Source organism: Pongo abelii, chromosome 9 (genome assembly GCF_028885655.2).
Source record: "Pongo abelii isolate AG06213 chromosome 9, NHGRI_mPonAbe1-v2.0_pri, whole genome shotgun sequence".
NCBI classification, from domain to species: domain Eukaryota; kingdom Metazoa; phylum Chordata; class Mammalia; order Primates; family Hominidae; genus Pongo; species Pongo abelii.
Genome location: NC_071994.2, coordinates 87,920,590 through 87,944,068, shown reverse-complemented (window position 1 = coordinate 87,944,068; position 23,479 = coordinate 87,920,590). Strand labels below are relative to the sequence as shown.

The 23,479-nt window shown below is 41.7% G+C and overlaps 1 protein-coding gene across 36 annotated transcripts in view; it reads left to right on the top strand.

Moving 5' to 3' along the window:
• SYTL2 (synaptotagmin like 2) overlaps positions 1-23,479 on the top strand; it is a 116,479-nt gene that overhangs the window by 45,630 nt on the left and 47,370 nt on the right. For 24 of the 36 annotated variants that reach the window (XR_008510938.1, XR_008510936.1, XR_008510939.1 and 21 more), the window contains exons 2-4: positions 7,093-7,583; positions 16,668-16,819; positions 19,326-19,461. Coding sequence is in view for 30 of the 36 variants with exons in the window: in XM_054523939.2 (XP_054379914.1) it covers positions 7,483-7,583; positions 16,668-16,819; positions 19,326-19,461 (389 nt within the window). In the remaining 6 variants the exon portion in view is untranslated. Of the gene's footprint in view, positions 1-5,202; positions 5,391-7,092; positions 7,584-16,667; positions 16,820-19,325; positions 19,462-23,479 lie in introns of those variants that run through there. The other 12 variants (XM_063727997.1, XM_054523934.2, XM_063727999.1 and 9 more) reach the window with 4 other exon arrangements.

Genomic DNA, 23,479 nt, shown 5'->3' with positions numbered 1-23,479 from the left:
TTAGATAGCTTATCCTTTCTTATTCTATCTATATCCTTTCATTTGTTCACTTCTTTATAAAGAAGTTCATTTTATTTGTTCATTCAACTATTATTTTTTAAGAGGCTACCTTGAACCAGTCACAAGACAATTCTTTCCTCTCAAGAAGCCCCACTTAAGCCACACATTACATTGAGTAATTTATGTGTTTTTTAAATATAGAGCACTGAAGACTCTGACCACACAGAAACAAAATATTCATGTAGCATTGTTACCCAACTGTGCATGGACAAAGTTTGCTTTTCATATAAACACATTTCTGTATATGCATATTACAAAACATTTTGATTGGGCTTAAGCATATAAAATGTAGGTTCTTTTAGTAATAGTTTCTGGTTCGAGGGATTGATACCATTCTAAGAGGCTAGTAGGCATGTATAAATAGCTGCATGGTGACACAGATGCCTTTTTTCCCCTCTATCTCATGCTTATCCTCTTTTCCATGTATATCCATAAACCAAATCCAAAGGGACTGATCATTTTCTAATTCCTAACAAATTGTCCTTAGAAGAGCATGCCATGCCTTGAGGGCTGATGCATGTTGCCCATAAGAAATGACAAAGTCAAATGTACAGAGGGAGGAACAGCAGGGTGAAAAGAGAACAGTCTAGGAATCAGGAAACTTGGGTTCTAGTGTCATCTTTGCCCCTAACCAGCTGTGTGATCTCTCTGAGAAGTAGGGGATTAGTGATGCAGTGAAAGATGAAAAATAGTGGCTTCAGAATCTGAAGACTTGGGTTCAAATCATATCCTGGTTGAGTAGTCTTAGGCAAGTTATTTAACTTGAGCGCCAGTGTTCTCATCCATCGGATGTGGAGAATACCTATCTGCATGGTGGTCAGAGTGGTTAAACTAAAATATGTGTAAAGGGCTTAGCACCGCCTGCTCACTTTTTCAGTCTGGAGAGAAATGACCAAGATCATGAGAGGCTTGGAGAACAACATGTGAGGAACAGTTGAGGGAACAACAAAGTTTTTTTATCCCCTCAACTAAGAATAGGTGGGGAGAGCATGACATCTTTTTTGTAAACTATTATGTGCAAGGGAGAATAAATTAAATGTGGTTCAAGAGGGCAGGGTAAAATGGAGCCAATGGGAAGAACTTAGGGGCAAGTCCAACCAAGTGAGCCTGAGAAGCGGAGCAGCCCAGCTGTGCAGTTAGTAGCTTTGGGCATTGATGCCCTGACAGAGTGATCTGATGATAATCGGGCTGGTACACTGGAGGGAAATCTTTCTGCTGAGAGGGAGGTGAGCAAAGAGTCTTGTTCCATCTTTGGCTTCTCCTTCCATCCATCCTTTGATGCTGCTGTGATCCTAGGAAGTTTACAAAGCATTTAGTTTTATGCACAATGGTTTTGTAAGTGTTCCGGTGGGGATGAGCCTTCTTGTTGATCAGGGCCTTTTTGTCTGGCGGCATTCTCCCCAACTCAAGCATATTTGTTACTGTTCTTCTGTTGCTGCCCGGATTTTTGTGTTTTTTTGAAGCCTTCATTCTTGATGTCATGGGACTGTCAGAACAGTTTGCCTGTCTTCTGAAATCCTCATCACGTGAGAGCCACCACTTATGTAAGTTTTACACTCCTTGCCTGGGATCTGTGTAGGCTTTGGTACAACAATACTGTCTGGGAAAGGAGAAGATGCTATCTGTGTTATCTGGGCCCCTCCTCACAGCAGAGCCTGCTGGGAAGGAAATTTTGTTGTTAATTAGACTTTAACCTGGGATTAGAATTTTAATTGGAATTAGAGTTAGAAGCCCAGATCCACTCTTTGCTGCCTATCAAAGGCAAGCACCAACTATTTGGGGCCTTAGTTTTTCTCTCTAGCTTAACTTTTGGACAATTGACAAGAAGAGTATTGGCATTCATAGATGTGGCATGGTAGGGCTGACACATGGAAAATATGAATTAAGCATAGTCCACATTTGGAGTCCTCCAATTTCCCTTTGTGCTGCTGTTTCTACCGCTGCTCCTTATCCTTTGTCCTCTGCAGTGTCCTGAATTCTCACCAGAGCCTCACAGTAATCTCTACAAAGAAGAGAATATACCCATCATATGCATGAGATAACCAAGACTTAGAGAAGTCATTCAACTTATTCAAACCATAGAATTATGTGAAGGATCTGGAGCTGGAACCCATTGAATAATATGGACCTAGTTTTTCATTTATGGGCCCTAGAGCTATGTTGATGTTCAGGGGGAAATGGAAGCTCAATCCCCTTCCACCTGTGTTCATCATTTTTTTTTCATGAACACTTGAGTGCCTAGTAGATGCAAGACAGTGGCAAGAACTGGGAATATAAATCACTGGGAGACACAAGCCTTGCTCATAAACTGGCAAGAGACAAACATGAGTAGGTAGGGATTTGAGACCATGTGATGAGTACTATGATGAAGTCAGGTGCTAATTGAACACATAGGAGGGGCACCTAAGCTGGCTTGGAGGGGTTAGGGAAGACTTTTGTGCAGTAAGTGACATGTAACTTGAGACCTAACAAGTATTAACCAGGGAAATGCTGTTCTAGGATGAAGGAACAGCACATGCAAAAGCCTGAAGGCAAGAAGAACTGGAAAATTTCAGAATGGCTGGAGCCTAAGGAAAAGAGCTTGGAGAGTAAAGCAGGTGCTAGTTCATGGAGAGTCCTACAGGCCGCTTAAGGATTTTGAGTTTTAGTCAATGGTCAGTGGGAAGTTGGTGAAGGATTTTAAGCCTGAGAATGTGGCTTGGTCAGAACTGAGTTTTAGAAAAATGACTCAGCATCATGCTGAATGGAGGATGGGTAGGAGAGGCTGAACCCAAGGAGAACTTGCCCCAGGAGCTCCTCCTGTGAACACATCAATAATATCTGTGAACAGTGGGTATATTCACTCCTACCCTCCCTTCCTTACTGAGGTTATTGTGAGGCTCTGGTGAGAATGCAAGACACTGTAGTAGCCAAAATTCTTCGCTCACAGTTTAGCACTGAGGTTGCCCCTGTTCTGACTGCCAGCTCTGGGTCGGTGAGTCTCTTATACTTAAGCAGAGAATGAGGGTCCACAGAGACAGGGGTTTTGTTCTGCCTCGCTGATTGGAGGAATCTGTGTGAAGAGGAGAATTAAATGAGATGTCAATGTTGGGTTGGCTTATTCTGACACAACCATCAGCAAATGCCAGTCAGACATAAGCTTGGTGGCGAATGCCCCCCCTCAGCCTCACTCTCCTCGTGTGGAAAACACAGATAATAAGACCTACCTTGGGCTGGGTGTGGCGGCTCATGCCTGTAATCCCAACACTTTGGGAGGCCGAGGCTGGCAGATCACTTGAAGCCAGGAGTTCAAGACCAGCCTGGACAACGTGGCAAAGCTGCAACTCTACCAAAAATACAAAAATTAGCTGGGCATGGTGGCGGGCGCCTGTAATCCCAGCTACTTGGGAGGCTGAGGCATAAGAATTGCTTAAACCCAGGAGGTGGAAGTTGCAGTGAGCCAAGATTGTGTCATTGTACTACAGCCTGGGCAACAGAGTAAGACCCTGTCTCAATACATAAGACCTACCTCAGAGTGTCTTTGTGAGGATTCCATGAGATGTATGTACAGTGCCACATGTGTAGAAGGGACCAAGTAAATGTTTGCTGCCTTTTTGTCTGGCTTTCTTTAATGCTGCTTCATCTCAGAGTAAAAGCCAGAAGTCTTACTGTCCTCACAAGGCCTAATACAGTCTGACCCGTGTCCTTTCCGGCCTCCTCTCCTCCTGCTCTCCTGGGGGCATTCTGGTGTACCAGCACTGGCCACCTTGCCATTTCTTGAATGTGCCAGACAACTCCCACCTCAGAACCCTGGGATATCTGCATGGCTTGTTTCCTCATCGCTGTCACATTTTTGTTCAAATATCACCTTCTCAATGAGGCCTACCTTAACCACTCTCTTTAAAATTCCTACTCTCTCTGAGTTATTATTCTCCTCCCTTCCCTTTTTTGTTTTCCTCCGTAGTTCTCATCGCCTTCCAATGTGTTATAATTTAATTATTTGGTATTCAAAAACTTATTTTTATTATTTAGTTTGATTGTTTCCATCCATTGCCATATAAACTCCACAAAGGCAGGAAGTTTTTCTGTCTTGTTCCCTTGCTGCACCTCCAGTGCTTAGAATAGTGCCAGGCTCTCAATAAATCTTTGTCAAGTGAGTGAGGGAAACGTTCAATTAGCTCCCATGCTGGACATCATCCATAATATTAGGAGTTGGGTGAGCACCTCATACTGCAGAGTCTTGATTGCCCTCTTAGGGCTCTCTTACAGTTTGATTGGGCACTGATTCCTGCCTACCCAATTAAGAGGGAAGGGTTCCAGCCCTTCACTCCTTTGTAAAGCAGAAACATTGCCCTTTGCCTCACTAACAGCCTATTTTAAGGGAGAAATTTTAACCCTTAGAGGCTTTGACACAGAAGCGCTAGTTAGCTTGTATTCTACTTGAAGGTGTGGAAGCCAGCGTTGCCCATTTCAGCAACCCTGCCAGTTACCACTGCTAGACGACCTAAGTTTTTGTTGTTGTTGTTTTCTTCCTGTCCACCACTCCTTGAATTTAAAGTCTCACATCGAACCAACCAAATGGCAGTGTAAGGCCTCATTGGGAACCTGGGTCCCAGAATGTGGCTTAAATCTATTTTCTTGCCAGGCTTTGAGATCTAAGGAAGTTACTGCACATGAAAGAAAGGAAAGAATTGAGATAGCCATCTCTTGGTGATATTGTATATTTGGATCAGGTTCATTTATTCATTTGCTCATTCTTTTATTTGTTCACATTCAGAAACTCACAGTCAAGAGAGACTGAGAGTAGATCATCACAGCAGTGGATGTGTATTTGGAGGAGAAAGTGTTTGTATTAGCAGGTTCCTGCTGCGGGAGTGTCGTATAACAACTCCCAAACCTCAGTGGCTTCCAACAACAAATATTTAGTTTTTTCTTTTATATCTATAGGTCAGCGGGGATACCTGCTTCAGGGAGGTCAGGTTCAGGTCTGTCCTTTTATCTCTTTCTGGAACCCAGGACGAAGAGGCAATGGATAATTGGGACAAGTTCTTCTCATGGCATGTGGCAGGAATACAAGAAGCCAGATCAAACCACAAAAGCACATTTACAGCCTATGCTTGCATCACATTTGCTAACATTCCATTGGCCAAAGCGAGTCACAGGCCAAGCCCAACATTAGGAGGGTAGGGATGAATTCTTTGCTTACTCTAGTGGGAACATGATAGTATAGTTCTGTTACAGGGACGCAATGAAGAGTTAGGAATAATCATTGAATCTGCTGCAACTTTAACTCGGAGTATGGAAGTTATGGAAGGCTTCATGGAGGTGGTAACTTTGATCTGCCTTGAAGGGTAAGTAGTTTTCAAGATGAACAAGCAGGTAGTAGCACATGCAAGCACATGCAAATTAAAAAGAAAATGAAGTAATGTCTTAATATTTATTTAATTACTGTAGACAGTATGCAGAGAGCTAGAGCAAATTAAAACAAAGATCATTAGATTCCCTGTCAATGAAGCCCAAACTTTATGGGGGGAGATCAGAAAGAGACATAATACAAAAGAGAAATATATTACTAAGTATAGTCTTATTCAGCTGGATGGAACAAAAGTGTGAACTCAGAGAGGAAGCTAGAATATATTTTTAGTAGCTATTTTTGGTACAGGATGCAAGATGTGCTCTTTTAATATTCATTATTTCATTTAATCCTTACAATCTGTGAGGGACATCCTAATGTCAAGTACAAATGAGAAAACAGCTTCACAGTGGTCGGTAACTTGCCCAATGACTTATAGCTAGTAAGTGGTAGAAGGATAACTTCCCAGTAATTCTGTTTCTCAAGTAATTAATTTTTATAAATTTTATTCACTAATGTACATACTGTTTTATTCTTAAGTGGGGCTGCTTTAAAATTTTTTTTTCTTTTTGATAAAGAGTCTCACTCTGTCACCCAGGCTGGAGTGCAGTGGTGCGATCCCGGCTTACTGCAACCTCCGCCTCCCGAGTTCAAGTGATTCTCCTGCCTCAGCCTCCTGAGTAGCTGGGATTACAGGCGTGTGTCACCGCACCCAGCTAATTTTTGTATTTTTTAGTAGAGACGGGGTTTCACCATGTTGGTCAGGCTGGTCTTGAACTCCTGACCTCAGGTGATCCACCCACCTTGGCCTCCCAAAGTGCTAGGATTACAGGCATGAACCACGGCACCCAGCCTGCTTTAAAATTTACTAAAGGTTTTGATGTGTATGTTCAGCACTGCACTTGTTAAAAGTGCCCCAACCTTTAGTGGATCACCTCGGAATTTCTGTAGGGCTGTGTCATTCTTCAGTTCTCACTTCCTTCCCATTACATATGTATTGAAGATGCCTCAAAGAAAATAGGATTCTTGCACATTGTGCAACTGAAAAATCTTCACTTTGGATGGTGAGGTGTTTTGAAACTCTGCCTCTTCCTTTCCCCTAGTTTATATACACACACAGGTAGGTGTTTTTCCCCTGAGAAATGAAAGTAGACAAGCTTGTTAGGTTCCTCTAGGTCCAGCAAAGGTTAGCAGTGGGACTGGATGAAGAATAACAATTCCCACTCTTCTGCAAACTATCTCTGCCTAATACTAGTTCTCCTGTTAATATGGAGCACATATATAGTACGGTGGAATGTTCCTACTTGTGAAGAGGTGAGTATTTAAAATTTTTATTTCTAGATTCTTGCTTGACCACTGGAATCACATATCCCTGATCTTACTGACCTTTAACATGACTTTTAGCCTAGCATCCCCAGAGTTTGCAAAGAGAGAACCAGTTCCTTTTTGCAACCATCCTTTACTCAGGTGGATCGTTAAACATTGACAGGCATTTTTGTGGGTTCTCCATCTTGGCCGTCTGGAATAGGATTGAAGCATGTTTCATGACCCATTTACCGTTTGCTCAGGAAGCCGGCTGAACTGGTTTCCTTGATCTCAGAGACCATCTTGCATGACCATTTAAAAATCTTGTAGTAATGAGTAGTGCTTATAGGAACTGCCTCTCACTGTCTGGTGTTTGCTGTCTCATGATTCCCCAGGTGGGTGATGCTCTGATGCTGCTGCCTCTTATGAATTCACGACAGGTGCAGAGAGAGAATAAACTGTGTCTAAGACTGGACCAGAGAGTGAGTGTGCTGGAAGACACCATAGGAACAAGCGATCTGTTTGGCAAGGTATACAGCATCCTTCTGAGAGCCTCTTCTCAACACTATCCCACAGACCAGGACTTCCTCATGGGAAAGAGCACTTAGGATCTTGCTATCAGCTGCGCTAAACTTTTGCTGAGCCAAAATAAGACTTTTGATGCAGAATTGAACAAGACATTTCATTTTTGTGTCCTTTAATCTTCCTGGTTGCAGTCTTAGTTGTTCAGCCCTCAGAATTTTGAGCCACATTTTTTGCTACTATTTTTGCATGCACTTTTCAAAATGATTGACTTAAGCTTCCTGACTGAAGAGGAACAAGAGGCCATCATGAAGGTTTTGCAGCGAGATGCTGCTCTGAAGAGGGCCGAAGAAGAGAGAGTCAGGTAAGAGGCCAGAGAAGCCTTGGGCGTGAGGGAAGGAAGAGGCAGTCTGTACGAAAATAGGACACTGGGTTTTTTTTCAACCATAAGTGGTAGTTCTGACTCGAAGACTGAATTTATGGATTCCAATTTTAGGTTTACTTCCTGGACAAAACATTTTTCCTCTTGGTGCCTCTTAATTTATCCTACTGGACTCCTACCAGAAATAGGGTCTTGATTAAAAACCTAACTAAATTCCTTTAACTTATTAAATACTGAGATAAAAATGAAATGTATACAACCACATACATCTACATTTGTGTGTGTGTGTGTGTGTGTGTATTTCTATCCACTTAAAAAAACTGGATCTACTTTTTTTTTTAACTGAATCATGAACCAAATTAGAATTTTAAAAAATTTTTAGAGTTTTGAAAAGAAAATAAATTAAACTAGCTCACATTTCTGCATGCTTTCAGAAATGTTGGAATTGGTTTTAATGGCAATTGAAAGTATTCTCTGAGCCAATTTTTCATTTGTCTTGGGTCTCATAAAGAGGAGTGGCAACTTTGATACACTATTCTTGTTGGGTGGAACCCAAATGTTCCATGTCAACATTCCTGCCACTTTCATTCACCTTTGTGGTCAAACAAGCACTAGGCCAGGATGCTGAAGAACTAGACTTTGTCCAGGCTCTGCCATTTACTGCCTGTGTAATCTTGGGCTTTGAAGGCAGTGACAGGCTTCCTGAATGTAAGTTAGTAGTATTAATTTTATGATTCTCGCCCCAGGAGTTATCCAAAAGGAGCGTAAGATATGTTCTTACTTCCTGGGACACAGGAATAATGGCTTTATTTTAATGACACGTGAATAATGGCTTTATTTTTACCATTTCCATATCTTGACACTGATTTAACATGGATAATTTATAAAAGAACATGCTAGAATTCACTTCAAACACTACAGAATGTCTGATTATGACTACTAAAATAACTTCTATATAGACAGTATTTAACAAGTTGTAAAGGGCTTAACATGCCCATTATTTTTTATGAGCTCACATACTCTTTTGCAGTTGGTGGGTGGAGTGGGATATAATTACCCCATTTGATGTGTCAGGAAGTTGACTTTTAGACAAGTCAGGTGACTCGCCCAATATCACACAACTGGTAGGTGTCAGAAGTGAGAATCAAATCCGAGTCTTAGGTACTCATTTGTTAACTCCACCTCCTCTCTCTTGGAAAACAATAACAGACAGGCCATCCTAGGACCTGGCAATGGAGGAAGGGGCTGGCTGTCATGGTGTGAAGTAGGACACTGAGCTATGATGACAAGCAGTGGCTGTAGGTAGTGGGGATCATGCTGTTCCTCAAAGGTCCCTTGCAATGCACACCTGGATGGGGCTCTGCTGTGCCTTCTCCGCAAATGGTGTGCCTTAAACAGTGTCCCCAGGAGAGGTGAAGGATTGTCACTAACCCAGGCATTAGAGCCTCTTGGTAGCATTAATCCTCTACCCATTCACAGTTTATAAAGCCCTTTTATGAATGTTATCCTCTTATGTTCCTCACAGCAACCCTGACATTTGGCAAAGCAGGGACTATTGCAACCATTTAGGAGTAACGGCAGGAGGTGGGAGAGCATAGAGAAAATATTGATTCTTTAAGCATAAGGGGAAATGGTATTTCCTTTACCCTCTCAAAAGAAAAGATGGGGAGAAGGACTTAGAAAGCAGTAGAGCTGGGACTGCACTGAGTCCCTCTTTCTACCTCAGGATGTGGGCCCCTGCATTTTGGAGAGGTGCGAGTACCTTTGATTCCTTCTGCTCAGGAGGTGTTATTTATGGTCTGCAATTCTCCCCCTCTAGATAGTCAGCTTACAAGGAGAAAGCCTCCTTTCATTCCCCTCCCTCCCTTCTATCTTTTCTTGGCACCTGGGATTCCAAGCTGCTGAGTCTTGCCTGTAGTTCTATGATTCTGTCTGAATAGAGTGAAGGTGTTTCTTGGGCACTTGCATTGGTTGATGAAAATATCCTCAAAAAATGCAAAGTTCTGCCTGAAACTAGGCCTTATAAGGGGTGTGAGGGTGTACCCTCTGGCATCAGCCAGTCTACAACTTCAGCGAAAATGGTGTGAGTCCCTTCCTAGTGTTGGTGTTGCAGATGCTCCTTCTGTCTGTTGTTTCTGAAGGTGCCCCAGCAGCTGCGACTGGTGCTGTCTTTGTGTTTTGCTTTTGTGACTAAATGACAGGAAGAAGGCTTGGATTGGTGAAAACCCTGGTGTGAGTCAAGCCCTACCTACCATCACTTTCCCAAGAGACTTTCTAGTTAGGCACCATGTACCTCATGTGGACTTGGCCATGGGCAGTTTCAGGACCCTGGAGCTGAGGAGCAGTGACAGTGCACAGATAGACGGCAGACCTATGGCTTGTGGACCCTAAAGAAGGCTCAACTCATAGCTTGACCCCTTCTTTGCTTTAGGCCTGAAGGAACTTGTGGGGATGGTTTGGAGGTTGTTCTGCTCCTGGGATGGTGGAACCAGAACTGGATCTCTGAAAATGTTACTCCATGGGCTTTTGTTTATCAGCGCCTTTTCCATTCCATTGCTGTTTGTCTTTGCCTCTTCTACCAGAGTTATAGCCTAATAACTCTGAAATTTTTTTTTTGTTTTTGTTCCATATCAGTCATTTTACAGAAAAAGAAGATAAAGCCCAGAAAGGGTAAATGACTTGCCCAGGGCCACACAGCAAGTCAGTGCCAAAGCCATGATGAGAAATCTCTTGGGCCGGTGCTTTTCCCTCTGCTCTATTCTGCTCGTTGTTGTTATTCTTTCAGAAAGGAACAGTAAGGGTTTGATCATGACACAAAAAACTCTGCTGCTTGGAACTGGAGATGAAACTGACTTGCATTTGCATCTCATTCCTACCACTAATGAACTGTGTTTCACTGGGCAAGTTATTTAACCTCTCTGAGCCTCAACTCAGAGTGGGCATGATCATAATACTACATTTAAATTCAAAAGATTAAAGTCAGGATTAAGAAAAATAATTTTTAGGAAGCGAGAGGTAGCGAGAGATTTGGTAAAGGATACAAAATTACAGTGACCTGATGACTATATGTTATGTATATCAAAACATCACTGTTTCCTCATGAATATTTGCAATTATTATTTGTAAATTAAATTAAAAATAATTTTTAATCTTCCTGGCACATAATATGTGATAGTTCATTTTAATTCCTTTATTCACCACTCTACCTATACCTCCAAAAAGAGACAGGAGATTCTAGTTAGTAGACTGATTCCTTAGAAGGAAATTACTCCTAAAACTCTTAATTATTTAATGTAGTAGAACTTAATTGAGCACCTATTAAGTACAAGGAACTGCTCTGGACAATGATATGAAGAGAATTCTAGGGTGATTGAAAACATGGCCCCAGCTCTCAAGGAATTTACTATCTAATGACTTTTATCCGTTTAATGGATTATCATTTGCAAATTTAAAATCTCAATTTTGTTTCCCTAACATGACTTTACAATGCCTCATTCCTCCTAGGTGTTATTTGGCTTAGAAACCCATTATATATTTATATCAGCCCAATCAAAACATCATTAGAAAGGCCAATTTATTACTAAAATTCAGACTTTTCTTTTAAATACTAATGTTTTATAGACTTTGGAGTATAACTCTTCCATAGCCAAGAGGACATCACTAATGGATACACCACTGTTGCCCGCAAGACCAGACATCGCTTTAGAATCTTTTTCAGTATGGCTCTAGATGAGATCTGGCATTCAAATGGAAATGTTGCCATTCCTTATATGTCCAGTGCTTTGACTTGTTCACAGCCAAGCTCATTCAAGATACTTTGGAGATGATTTAGTTTATATGTCACTTCCCATCTTTTTTTTTTTTTTTTTTTAAAAGAGAGTTTCTCTCTGTGACCCAGGCTGGAGTGCAGTGAGGCAGTCATAGATCACTGCAGCCTCAAACTCCTGGGCTCAAGTGATCCTCCTGTCTCCCAAGTAGCTAAAACCACATGGGTGTACTACCACATCCAGCTAATTAAAAAAAAAGGTTTTGTTACTTCCTATCTCAATTTCATGGATAGGAAAAGTGAGTGTTGCACAGAGACATATCCAGTTCCTAAATCACTTGGTTTGTTAATGGTAGAACATGGACTCGTACCCAAGGAAATAGTCACTGGGGTGTCTCTGGGGTACAGCTGAGACAATAACGGTTCCAGATCACTGTTGCTACCACACTGTTTTTTATGCTGCTCCGCTACCTATAGCCACAAGTACTGGACCCAGTTATTACCATGTGTCACTACACAGCCTGCTTCCCTAACTCCCATGTGGAGGCATTTCACAGACCAGCAGTGAAGGAGACATCAGGGTGGATTCTTTCTCTCTCTTACACCCCTATCCTGTGTCTTCTCTCCTGCTGCCCTGCCCCACCTTTAAGGAAACATAACCATACATACACATATGTAATTTTAGTCTTTTATGGTTTGAAAATCACATACTCAAAAGGTGGCGTTTCCTGTGCTTTGCGTCACACTGCCAGCAGGAAATTGCTGCTCATGTCTGTCTGTACACCACCAGCACTGCATCCCCCACCCCCATATATACACAACCACATCTACAGCGATGGGTGTTTTTGCAGTAGATACGATCTCAACCGCCACCACATCTTATGATTCTCAGCTGCTTCCTTAGGCCTAGTTTTTTTTTTTTTTTTTTTTTTTAATGAAGGCAGTTGTCATTGAAGGACTAATTTCCAGGACGTCTCATGGTGTTTTTCTGTCAAAGCAAAGGGGAAAGGAACTAACATTTGTCAAGGGACTGTACATGGATCTTCACATAGATTTTCCTATTTCATCTTCAAAACAGTGTAGCTGAATCCACTTAACAGATGAGGAGATAGGGTTGAAGAGGGTAAGTGCCCTGCAGGATTGAAGCCTTGCTGATCCAACATCAAAGCCTATGCACTTTCCTTACACTGTGCTGCCTCTCAGCAGACTGCAGAGATCTATGATGTGTCATGCAAAAGGTGGATATTTCTTGTTTTCCACTCTAAGGAAGGTTTGTAGTTTGTTTTCCACATGTTGGTTTTCAGATTCTTCATCAAAGATTGAGTTCCTTAGGAGAAAGAGTGAAGTGTGGCAGCCATCTTAGAAACCGAAATCATGTTTGGCTCTCTGAGGCAGGATCGGGTAGTAGAAAGTGTGTTGGCTGGGAGTCAGGCTGGCTTCTGCTGCCAGTTCTGTGTGACCTTGGGCAAGCCTCTTAACTTCTCTGGGCTTCTATCATATTATCTAGAAAGTGAGGCCATTTGTAACTATCTAAGGTACCTTTCAGCTGTCACATTCAAAACAAACATCTGAGAGCACCTCCAAATCACACAGTCTAAACATCTTGCCCAGTATATTCTGGGCAAGATGGAAGCTGAGGTGTACATAAGTGAGCACAAAGAGAAAAGGGGTAGGCTGAGGGCAAAGGTGTTGAATCCAGCCCAGAGGGCATTTCTGCTCTTCTGGCTTTCCTCTGTAAGTGCTCATACTCTTGGCATGAAAAGGAGTTGACATTGACAGGGCTGTACATAGAATTTTTAATGTCCAGTTAGAAGCAGATGGCTGGTATGGGAATTAATGAGTCAGTGAACAAATAGCCAGACAGGGCTTAGATATGGCTTTTAGCATACAGAAGAGGTAAAATGGCCATCTTTTGCAATGGATGAAATTCTTTGAACAACATGGTGAAATTGTAAGGATGAAATGATAAGAGGCTTGTTAAGTGTCAGATGTGTGGTTCAGCACAAAGCAGATACTGTGTGCTAGCTGAAGGAATGGGAGAATGAACGAGAGAATGACCAGGACATCCCACCTGGGAGGCCAGCAGGCCAGTGTACTTTCTGGATTGAGTGCTCTTCTTCAGCCCTCACTTCTGCCCACCAGCCCACCGGTGTTTACTGAGCATCTTCTCTCTGCTTAACTCTCTGCTAAACATAATGTGTGTGTGTGGAGAGGATGGTAAAGGATAAATGTCAGTCCCAAGAAACTTACCCCTTTCTCTCTTCATCTGGATGGTATGATAATTAGAGAATCAAATGCTCATTTGGTTGATGTAATTAGAGTTCAGAAAAAAATGAGAGATGAACATGGGCTGGAAAATGAGAAGATTTTAACAGCAGCACTAGATAGTGGGATTTTTAAAATGATCTACATCTTTACAGAACTTAAACTTTGATGTTATACATACGGATTTATCTACGAAATATTACAAGTGACTAAGATAGAAAAAGAAATTGATTATTAAACCTAGTAGTGATAGTCATGTAAGGAAATATGTAAGTGGCACTTAACTACATTTGAAGGAATTTCCTGTTCTTTTGCCACTTTAAAACAAGTGAGCCAGAAACCCTTTCCTTACTGTAACGGCTACCAGTCTTTGTAGGGGCCATGTGTTTCAGGGAGTCGATGCACAACCTGTGCTCATTGTGCATTGATCGTGGGCTTACAGACAGTCATTTAGGCAGGAACAGATCAGGGGTTGCACAAGAATCCCCACAAAGTACATTTTAGTTGAAAAACAAAAATAAACAATCTTATGAAAAGAAATTGAGTGTTGTTCTGCCATAAGGGTTTGTGGCCTCCTTCAACAAGAATGCTAACCGACACCACATTTCATGATGTTTTTTCCTGTTCTGATGAGAGATGAGCATGTCCTGCTGCATCAGGAGGAGACACCATCATTGTGATGGGGTCTGAGGTTCACTTAATCACAGCAGTGACAGGATCTTCTTGATCTCTTGCCTGACTCAGGATGGCTGCTGAGCATTTATTTGTTCTTTGATTTATTCACTCAACAGACAGTTATTGGGTATCAGCTCTGTTCCAGGCTCCGTGCTAGGTGCTGGCATTACAAAGGTGGTTAAGACATAGTCCTCACTTTCAAGGAGTTTGCAAAGACCACAGATTAGTGAGTGCAACAGATGTGCAAACAGATCATTGGACTGTGATATAGTAAGGACTGAAGTGGAGGTGCTGTGGGAGCAATGGAAAAGGAGAAACTGTAATAACTGTGCCCTCCTGAGTTAGGGAAAGCTTCCCAGTGAGGCAGTGTTTGAGCTGGATTTGAAGGATGAGGAGCAACGGGCTGGACAGAGAAGTGAGGGAAAGACATCCCATGAGACTTCACATTAACTGGCCTTGTACCAAGATCTAGGCAGTACTGAGTACTTTCAGTTAAACATCTCAGTCATCTCAGAAGTCCTGGAGGGTAGGTCTTATTTTCCCTGATCCTTAAAAACAAGGAGACTAAAGCTTAGAGGAGTTCGGTAAACTGTCCAAGATCCCGTCTAGGAAGGGTCAGAACTGAGATTTGGATGTAATTTGGGGAGCCTTGAAAACCCAGAGTCTTTCTGCTACAACTTCCTGCCTCTGTCATCTACAGAGGTCACAGAAGAGCACTGGAGAATTGTAAGAAGCCGAGCCTGCTGGCAAGTGGGGTATGGGCGTGAGTGCTGGGAAAATGAATCTGAAAAGGTAACCTGAAGCCTTTTTAGGTGGTCAGGAGCCTCATCTGATATTCCTCCACTCTGCAAGAACTGAATAAATACCCCCTATTTTCCAGACACTAAACAAAGATGTATTGAGTACAGACCCTGCCCCCAGGAACTCACCAGGGAGAAGTAGAAGAACTTCTCCATTCTGGAATTGAGCTCAAACTTGGTCCTTTTGGGAGGAGAAAGCAAAGGTTCACCAACAGTCCAGCAGTTGTTTGCTCTGCTGAAAACAGTGTTGAAAGCAGTGTCAAACCATTAGGAACATTTAATAAAAACCATTATATCGTTGCTGACTGAGAACTATGAAGCGACGACACTCTCCCTGTTAGGGTTTATAGATGGGCTGTCATGACAAAGAGAGGAAATTCCTGTAAGAGTTTACTCTGGGTGGAAGGACACTCTCCAGGCATGCTTGGGAGAGAGGAGACATTCTTGCTAGACCTGGGATAACTGCTTCCCCTTTTTTTCCCACTCCCAGGTATGCCTGTGTGCAACCCTTACATGCAGTGCTGCTACCACCTTGGCCCATTCCCGTTCTCTGCCTGAAGCACTTGGATTTGCTAATTGAGGAAGAGTGCATATTAGTTTGAATGACTATCTTAAAACCCTCTTGGATTTATGTAGCACATTATCTTCCAAGAGTATAGTGTTCCCTTACAGCTTTTATTCCACTTTATTCTAAGTACATCTCTATAAATAAGAGAGAGTTTGTGATTTTTTTATTTTACTGAGATGGATAGAAAGATGGAGAGGTTAAGACTTTGTCAATTAGAACAACGTTTTTAGGGAAGTTTTAGGAGAGCAGACTATCTTGTTTGTTCTTTAGGTTTTAGCTTTTCAGTAAGCATGAATAATTGTGAAACTCTTAAATGCAGGATCTGCACAAATGGAACTTGCCTGTACACACTCCTCCTCAATTTTGGTCTTCCCTGATTCCAGCAGCCTTTTTGAGATTCCTTTCCCTAACAATAAGCATCAGAGACATCACTCCTCCTCCACAGGCTTCCAGGAAAGTCTCTGATAAACTCATATCACGCACAATGGAAAGGACTGATGAGCTAATTACTACCCCATCCAGTGTTTATTAGGTGCCAGGGAGGTGCAGAGAGCTATTGAATGAATTCAGTTGGTTAAACCTCGTAGAAACCCCAATTTTAAAGTCCAAATGTTACTATTACTAATGCTTTTGTACGGATAAGGAAACCAAGGCTTAGGGAAGCCTACTGTATTATCCCTCCCTGGGGTATTTGCATTTGAACAGCAGACACTGAAGAATGCAGCCAAAAAGTGAATCTGCTCTTGAGAAATTTCAGGCATCATACGGGAATCGTGGATTAAACCTTTATTTGAAAAAATGTTGGCCTTGTCTTCTCTGACTTTTCAAAGGTGAACATACATTTGTTAGTCATCTGGGAAGTTTCTGGGATCATCTGAAATATTAAAGCTTCATTTTAGCTGTATGTTTACACATGTCTTTATGCGGTGTCACAATGAACTCATTTATTTACTGTGGGTTCTCAGCAAACTAAAGCTCTTTTCCTTTTGTAGACATTTGCCTGAAAAAATTAAGGATGACCAGCAGCTGAAGAATATGAGTGGCCAATGGTTTTATGAAGCCAAGGCAAAAAGGCACAGGGACAAAATCCATGGTACAGATATCATCAGAGCATCTATGAGAAAGAAGAGGCCCCAGGTAGCAGGTGAGTTGACTTGGCTAGTGCATTTACAACAAGCATTCATTTGGGAAGGAGGAGCGGGGAGAAGGGAATGGTGTCAGAAATCTGCTGATGGAAATCATTTGGATGTACACTTTTCATAACATGTGGCCCTCTAGTTTAAATTTCCCTTGCCTTGGATTTGGATGGATGAGGACAGAGCTAAGTGACTCAGTGTGGTGTAGAGGAACATAGGAAGCCCTTTAGGTGCCCTGTTGAATTATAGTAGCATAGATAGTTGGGGCCTGTAAGGGATCTACCACCTCTTCTTTGGCTTTTAACTCTGAAGATTCAGAATCTTCTGAGTAAAATGAAGGGCTTAGACAAAAAGATATCAGCCTCTCTCTTCAGTGATCTTAACACATGGTAGTACTTTCTTAATTAACCAAGTACATTATTTAAGAGACCGTAAAGGCATTTTTTTAATGGAAAAACCTTCTTGTTTATTTGATTAAACAAAAATAAATTAAGCTGTATAGGAACAAGTTTAAAGTCCAGACAGACATCAACTTTGTTTTGAGGCTGTAGTAGCTGACACAGCATCTCCTTGCTACCTACTCCAGCCTTCTCTGTGGACCACAGCGATACCATTCAAGAGCCTGTTAGCTAACATAGGAGTTTTAAAACACTTTTGCATTGGTTCTTCACCTGCTCATTGCCTGTCATGCCTGTGGCCTACAATAGTAACATTTAAAAGTGAAAGTCAAAAGAGGGGCGAAATAAAAATGCCAACCAACCAAAAACCCACTTTTGCCTAAAGGTTTGGGGGGAAATCTTTACTTCTCCGCCCATCTACTGAATTGATGGGATTTATACTATCATGACAATGCCCATTTAAAAGTGGCAAAGGCAGCCAGCATCCCACCCCAGAATGGCTTGTAGCATGGTTTCTGTGGCCAGGGGTGTTACTATGATAGTGCATATTCCTTATATCATGGCACTATTTTTATGTCTTTTTTTTTTTAATAGACATAGAGTCTTACTATTTTGGCCAGGCTGGTCTCGAACTACTGGCCTCAAGCAATCTTCCTGCCTCACCCTCCCAAAGTGCTGCGATTATAGACATAAGTCACCATGCCTGGCGAAGGCAATATTTTGAGGGCTTGTTTAAAATTCTGTTGAGTTCATTAAATACTTACTGGTTGCCTTCTCTCTAATTAACTCTGGCTTAGTCCATGTAAAGCCCTGTCAAGGTCTACCTTGTACTCAATAAGGAAAATAGCTATCACCTTTTGAGCATCTAATATAGGATAGGCATTCAATCTCTATTATTTCTAATTGTTGCAGTAATCCTGTAAGGTAGGCATTATTTCCCCCATTCCATACATGGGACATATGAAGCTCAGAGAAGTTAAGTAACTTGCCCGAGATTATATAATTGGCAAATGGCAGAGCCAGGATTTCAAAATATTTCTGAATTAGTGCCATACTCCTTGCAGATAAGGACTGACTGCTTAGTATGTACAGTGCATTGTTTGTAGCCCTCTTGCTTTTCAAAATCACCCAGACCTTCAGAAATCTTGAGGGGTACTGGTTAGTACCAGGTGACTCCATTTTGCAGTTGAAGAAACTAGACTTACATGTAACAGGACCTGTGGGGGGATACTTTCCTGGAATGTGGGTATTTGGAAACTGGAAGCTCCAGCACTGCTTCATCCTTAATATTGATGAAAGTATTCTGGGCACTTACTGGCTCTGTGGCCTTAGGCAAGTTTCTTGAACTTTTTGATCCTCAATTTTCAAATCTGCATACTTGGAAAATAGCTCTCACCTCATAGAATAATGCATGCAAAGAACTCAGCATAGTGCCTGGTAGTTAGTTATCATTCAGTTGATGCTAATTATCAGAGATGTTCAGGTAAAGAGTGAGTGCTGGATGTTCAGAGGCAAAAGAAGTTATTTTCTGAAGCAGGAGCACAGAGGTTTTATGGGGGCTCTGACGTCTGAGCCAGGATTGAAGAGTATGTAGTTTTGGATTTGTAGAGACTGTGGGGAGGAGGAGAAGGCAGCGGAGGAAGACATTCCTAGACCATAATGATTTGTTCCCCTTTGTATCTTAGAGCACATACAAGATATTTGAACACATTGTAGCTATTCAGTAAATGCTTGGTAATGATGGTGCTTCTATCCCACTGAGGACTTCCTGCCCTGAGCATCCCCTGGCCACGCACATTTAGACCTGACGCCAACTCAGTTCAGATTAACCTAGAGGCAGTCAGAATTTTGCTTTAATGGTCTCTGGAGTTACTCGCATATTTAAAGGTATGCTCATTCTCTCAGGAGACTCTGCTTGGGGAAATCTAATGTCGTGGGAATTTACTGACTTCTCTCTTAGATGTAATTCTGATCAACTACTTAGACCCAGTGATTGCCTTGACACTGGGAAGGCCTGAGGTTCAGGTTCAAGCCTTTAGTGATAAGAGCTGATAAGAGAGTTGTAGGTCATGGAGGTGAGAGATAACCTTCCTGTCTTTATTGTTTCCTGTTTCAGCTGAGCAGAGTAAAGACAGAGCAAATGGGGCAAAGGAAAGCTGGGTGAATAATGTCAACAAAGATGCTTTCCTTCCTCCAGAGCTGACTGGCGTTGTAGAAGAGCCAGAAGAAGATGCAGCACCAGCAAGCCCGAGGTAAGGCAAAGCTTCTTGGGAGAGCTGCTGCATGTGGCTTTCATGGCCTGGGGTGTCACATGGGCAGAATGGCAGGCTATGAGTACAAATGCCAGACTGGGGTCATGGGCATGGGGAAGGGGCAGTGTATGAGAGAATTCTGGGCCCCGATGCAGATGAAGCCCAAGTGGTACTCTTTCTCAGCTTCCAGAATTTCCAACAAATCTACATCTTAAATAAAATAAAAATGTTAACTGGTGATTTCTTCCAGCACTAGCAAGAGCTGTTTTTATTTCTCCCATGGATTTCTCCTTAGAGTAGAATGAAGAGGTACTTCAAAATGAATATCAAGGAATAAGTCATTTCAGGGAAAAGATAAACTATGATCAGATTGTAACAGCCTAGTGCAATGGAAGAAGCTCAAGCACAAGAACCAGATAGATGTGAATTCAATTCCTGAATCTGCCATTTATTAGCCATTTGACTATGGGCAAGACATTTAACCTTTCTGAGTCTATATTCTTAACTATAGCTAGGAACAATAATATATACCTGAAAAGGTATGGCAAGAATTAGTGATAAGGTATGTAGAATACCTGGCATGATAGATACTCAGTAAATGCCTCTTAAGGATATAGATTATCTTCAATATTATAGTCTTGGGGTTTTTTGGTGTTTTTCCTACATGTTGTTATCCGACCAATCAAAATGTACATTTGTACCTCTTTGCTGAGATGCAGCCAATTGTGAGGCTACATTGCTATAAACCTTTTGAGCCATAATGATTTGTTTTTAGGTATTTAAGGATCTTCTCATGGGTGTCTGTTTCTTGAGGGCATAGTTGTTACCCTTTACTGAGAGGGGCAGTTGCCTTTTACCTGTAGCTCCTCAATTAAGTTAGTTCAATTCAGAGTCTCCAGATGGGATGACGTTGATGAATTTACTGGTGGGATGTCACTGAATTAGGGTCTAAGGCTGAGGCACCTGGGAACAGGGATATTTCTAGCATAGTTTATAGGTGTCAGGGAGGGTATATGATATGAGTACCATAGACATTTTAAAGTCAAATATGAGTAAAGTTATATCACGTGGATAATGGAATACTGACTCTATGGGTACTCTAAGGGTACCCTTTATTTATCTATTTCCCATTTGGAAAGGGGATCATTCTGTTTCCCATGAATGGCAGGCTGCACTGTTTCCCCTCTGGGACTATTTGTAATATTCTTTTGTATCTGTAGAGGCCATCTTGGCTGGGGATAAAACACCTTAATAGTAGTCACTAATTGATAATGTGACCTTACAGTAGTACTGACTTAACTCCTTGGACTTTTATTTCCTCAGCTTTAAAATGAGAGCAATAATATTAATAGTTTGCTAGCAGAATTACTGAGAAGTTAATTAACTAATGAAGGTAGAATTCCCAGTGCAGCCCATTAGCACGTAATAAGTGCTCAAGAAATGGAAGCATGAGCTCTTGCCTACATATAAGATATTTCAGGAAGCCCAGGAAAGAGTGTGAAGGACACACTATTCTGTCCCCCTGGGTGACTCCCCACTTGCCACCTGCCTATAATCTCTCTAATGGAATCAAGGCCTTCCTTCATAAAGAAAGATAAGACCTAAAATATTGTCATGTTAAAGAAACACAAAGAGAGAGAACATAGTTATTTATATTTATCACCAAGAAGCTGAGAGAAGCTCTTCAGAGCTGGCTTTGATGGGGACTGGGGAGCACTAGAGCACTGACCAGCTGAGGGAGGAGGGAGCAGGTGCCACAGAAGGGGAAAGGAGATGATTTGGGAGCATCAGAGACAAATAGCTCATTGCCCCATTTTATCTGGGTCAAACTTTCCATCCTTCTTCCAGGAACTTATTCTATCTCAATGGACCTGAGGGTCAGAGGTGCCACTGTCCTCATAGCCTAACTTTTTCTTCATGAACCATGGGGCTGGTGGGTATTCTCCCACTCTTCCTCAACTTGAGGCTAATAACATAGTATTCAAAATTAGCATCTCCGTTATTTTCTGTATTCCATGTGTGACTTCAGGCAAGTCTTTCAGGTCTCATCTGTAAATCAGAACAGAATTTCCTCACCAGTATATTGTGAGATTAAATGAAACAAGGTATGAGAATCACTCAGCATTTCTCAGGAAGAAAGAAAATTGGCCATTTTCTGGTGGCATGAAAATTGTTATTATTTTACGGATGAAGTATGGTTGAGAAGGCAAGAATAAAGATGTTAGACGTATCCAGGATGCTTTGCTCATTAAAGGCCAATCCTATAACGCATGCCATGGGTGGTAATTATCCAGAAAGTTAGAATGAGCTATTTTTTACTTCCTTCTTTCAATATTAGAAACTACTACCTTACTCAGTATCAAGTTCCTGCATTGTTTCTTACCTATACTTTAACCTTTGTGAACTGGGTGTGTTAAGTGTGTTTTGGGGCCTGTACTTTTAGACTAAGTGAACTTTAATAGAATGACTCAATACCTGTCAGTATTTTCTTAGCCAGGAGTCAGAAGTTGGGGAGTGTAAGGTGATAGGCTGGTTATTGTAGTTTCTGGAGTTCTGCTAATAGGCTCTGTGGCAACATCTTTCTTTCTGTTGTGGGCATGATTCTGTGGGGTCCCACACATGAAAAAGTAAAACACTGTGGGTACCCAGCATGTAGTCAAGCATTGGCAGCTGCCTGCATTCTTTCTGCACTCACCTTTGTTTGCATCTGGAGTACAAGGAAGCAGAGAGGTTTATGAGCAGAGGAGAAGAAAATAAGGCTTGTTCTGGAGTAGCAAAAGGAAAACCCTGAATGCTCACATTTCTAGTTCTGGTTACAGACTTTTCAGGTGGGCAATGTTGGTTGGACCAGCAGTTCATAAACCCTTTGTAGTGAAGGACTAGTTTTGTTTCATTTTAAAGTTTTTATTTCTAATCATCACAGATTGATATCTTTTGTAAAATATAATGAAAATAAATACTAGAAAAATAAAATACAGAAAAAAACAGTGGCATACAAAAGATAAGCCCATCAATCATGTTTGCTATAAATAGTTCTTCAGCACGTAGCCTCCGTTTCTGTACTTATCTCATTGTGAACCAGTGACAAACAGTGCATAGATGGGCACTGGTCCATGAACGATATGCTGATAGCACATTGTGTGCCCCCCACAACAGAAAATAACTGTTGAATATGTACACAGTAATCCACAGGACATGGCTGAGCCAAGGTGGGGAGTACAGAATGAAGACTCATCCCATGAAGGTCAGGACCCTGTCCATAAATGAGGTATAATGTTTCCTGACTATCAAAGTAGGTCTGTTCTGGTTTTACTAAGAAGCTCTCACTTCAGAAGTGTCCCCATAAGCCCTGGCGATTATAGAAAAATAGAGGAGAATTTGAGGGCCCTCTCAGATTTGCATAGCTATGAAAGAAGAACATTCAAGATGGAGAACTAGACTGCAGGAGGTAGCCTATAAACCTCTGCGTGGCCACGCCCTGTCCTTGGCTTGTAAGGAGGCTTGGCCGCTGCAGAGGTTTGTAATGGCTAGTAATCAAACATCTCTAGAGAATGTCTCCCAGATGAGTTCAGGGGGAACAAGATCAACCTTTCACTGTGGTATTTCAGTCCATGGCATTGGCAGGTTTTCTTCTGGGCACTTACCTGTAAAATGGCAAGAAAATGATAAATTTCCTTGCAAGAAAAACTGTACATTTACACCTAACTTTGTTTTTGGTAGAATTAAAACACTATTTGGTAAGTCTTTGTGCTTCATTGCCTGTGCCTTAGGGATGCTTCTGACACCAGTCTCCTTACCGTCTGTTGAATAGGAACCAATCAATTAAAGCCACATCTTTAGCTCTTAGTTTTCCCCCACAATGCTCTTTTTCCTGAAAGTCTTTAGTAGATATTAATTTCCCTCTCCCAGAAGGATTAGCTATTTCGTTTACCCCTAGTATTAAGATGAGTGTAAGGTACCTAGCTTGCTCCCAAAGGCAGGGTAGAGATGAGCCAATCTGAGATAATGCATCTGATAT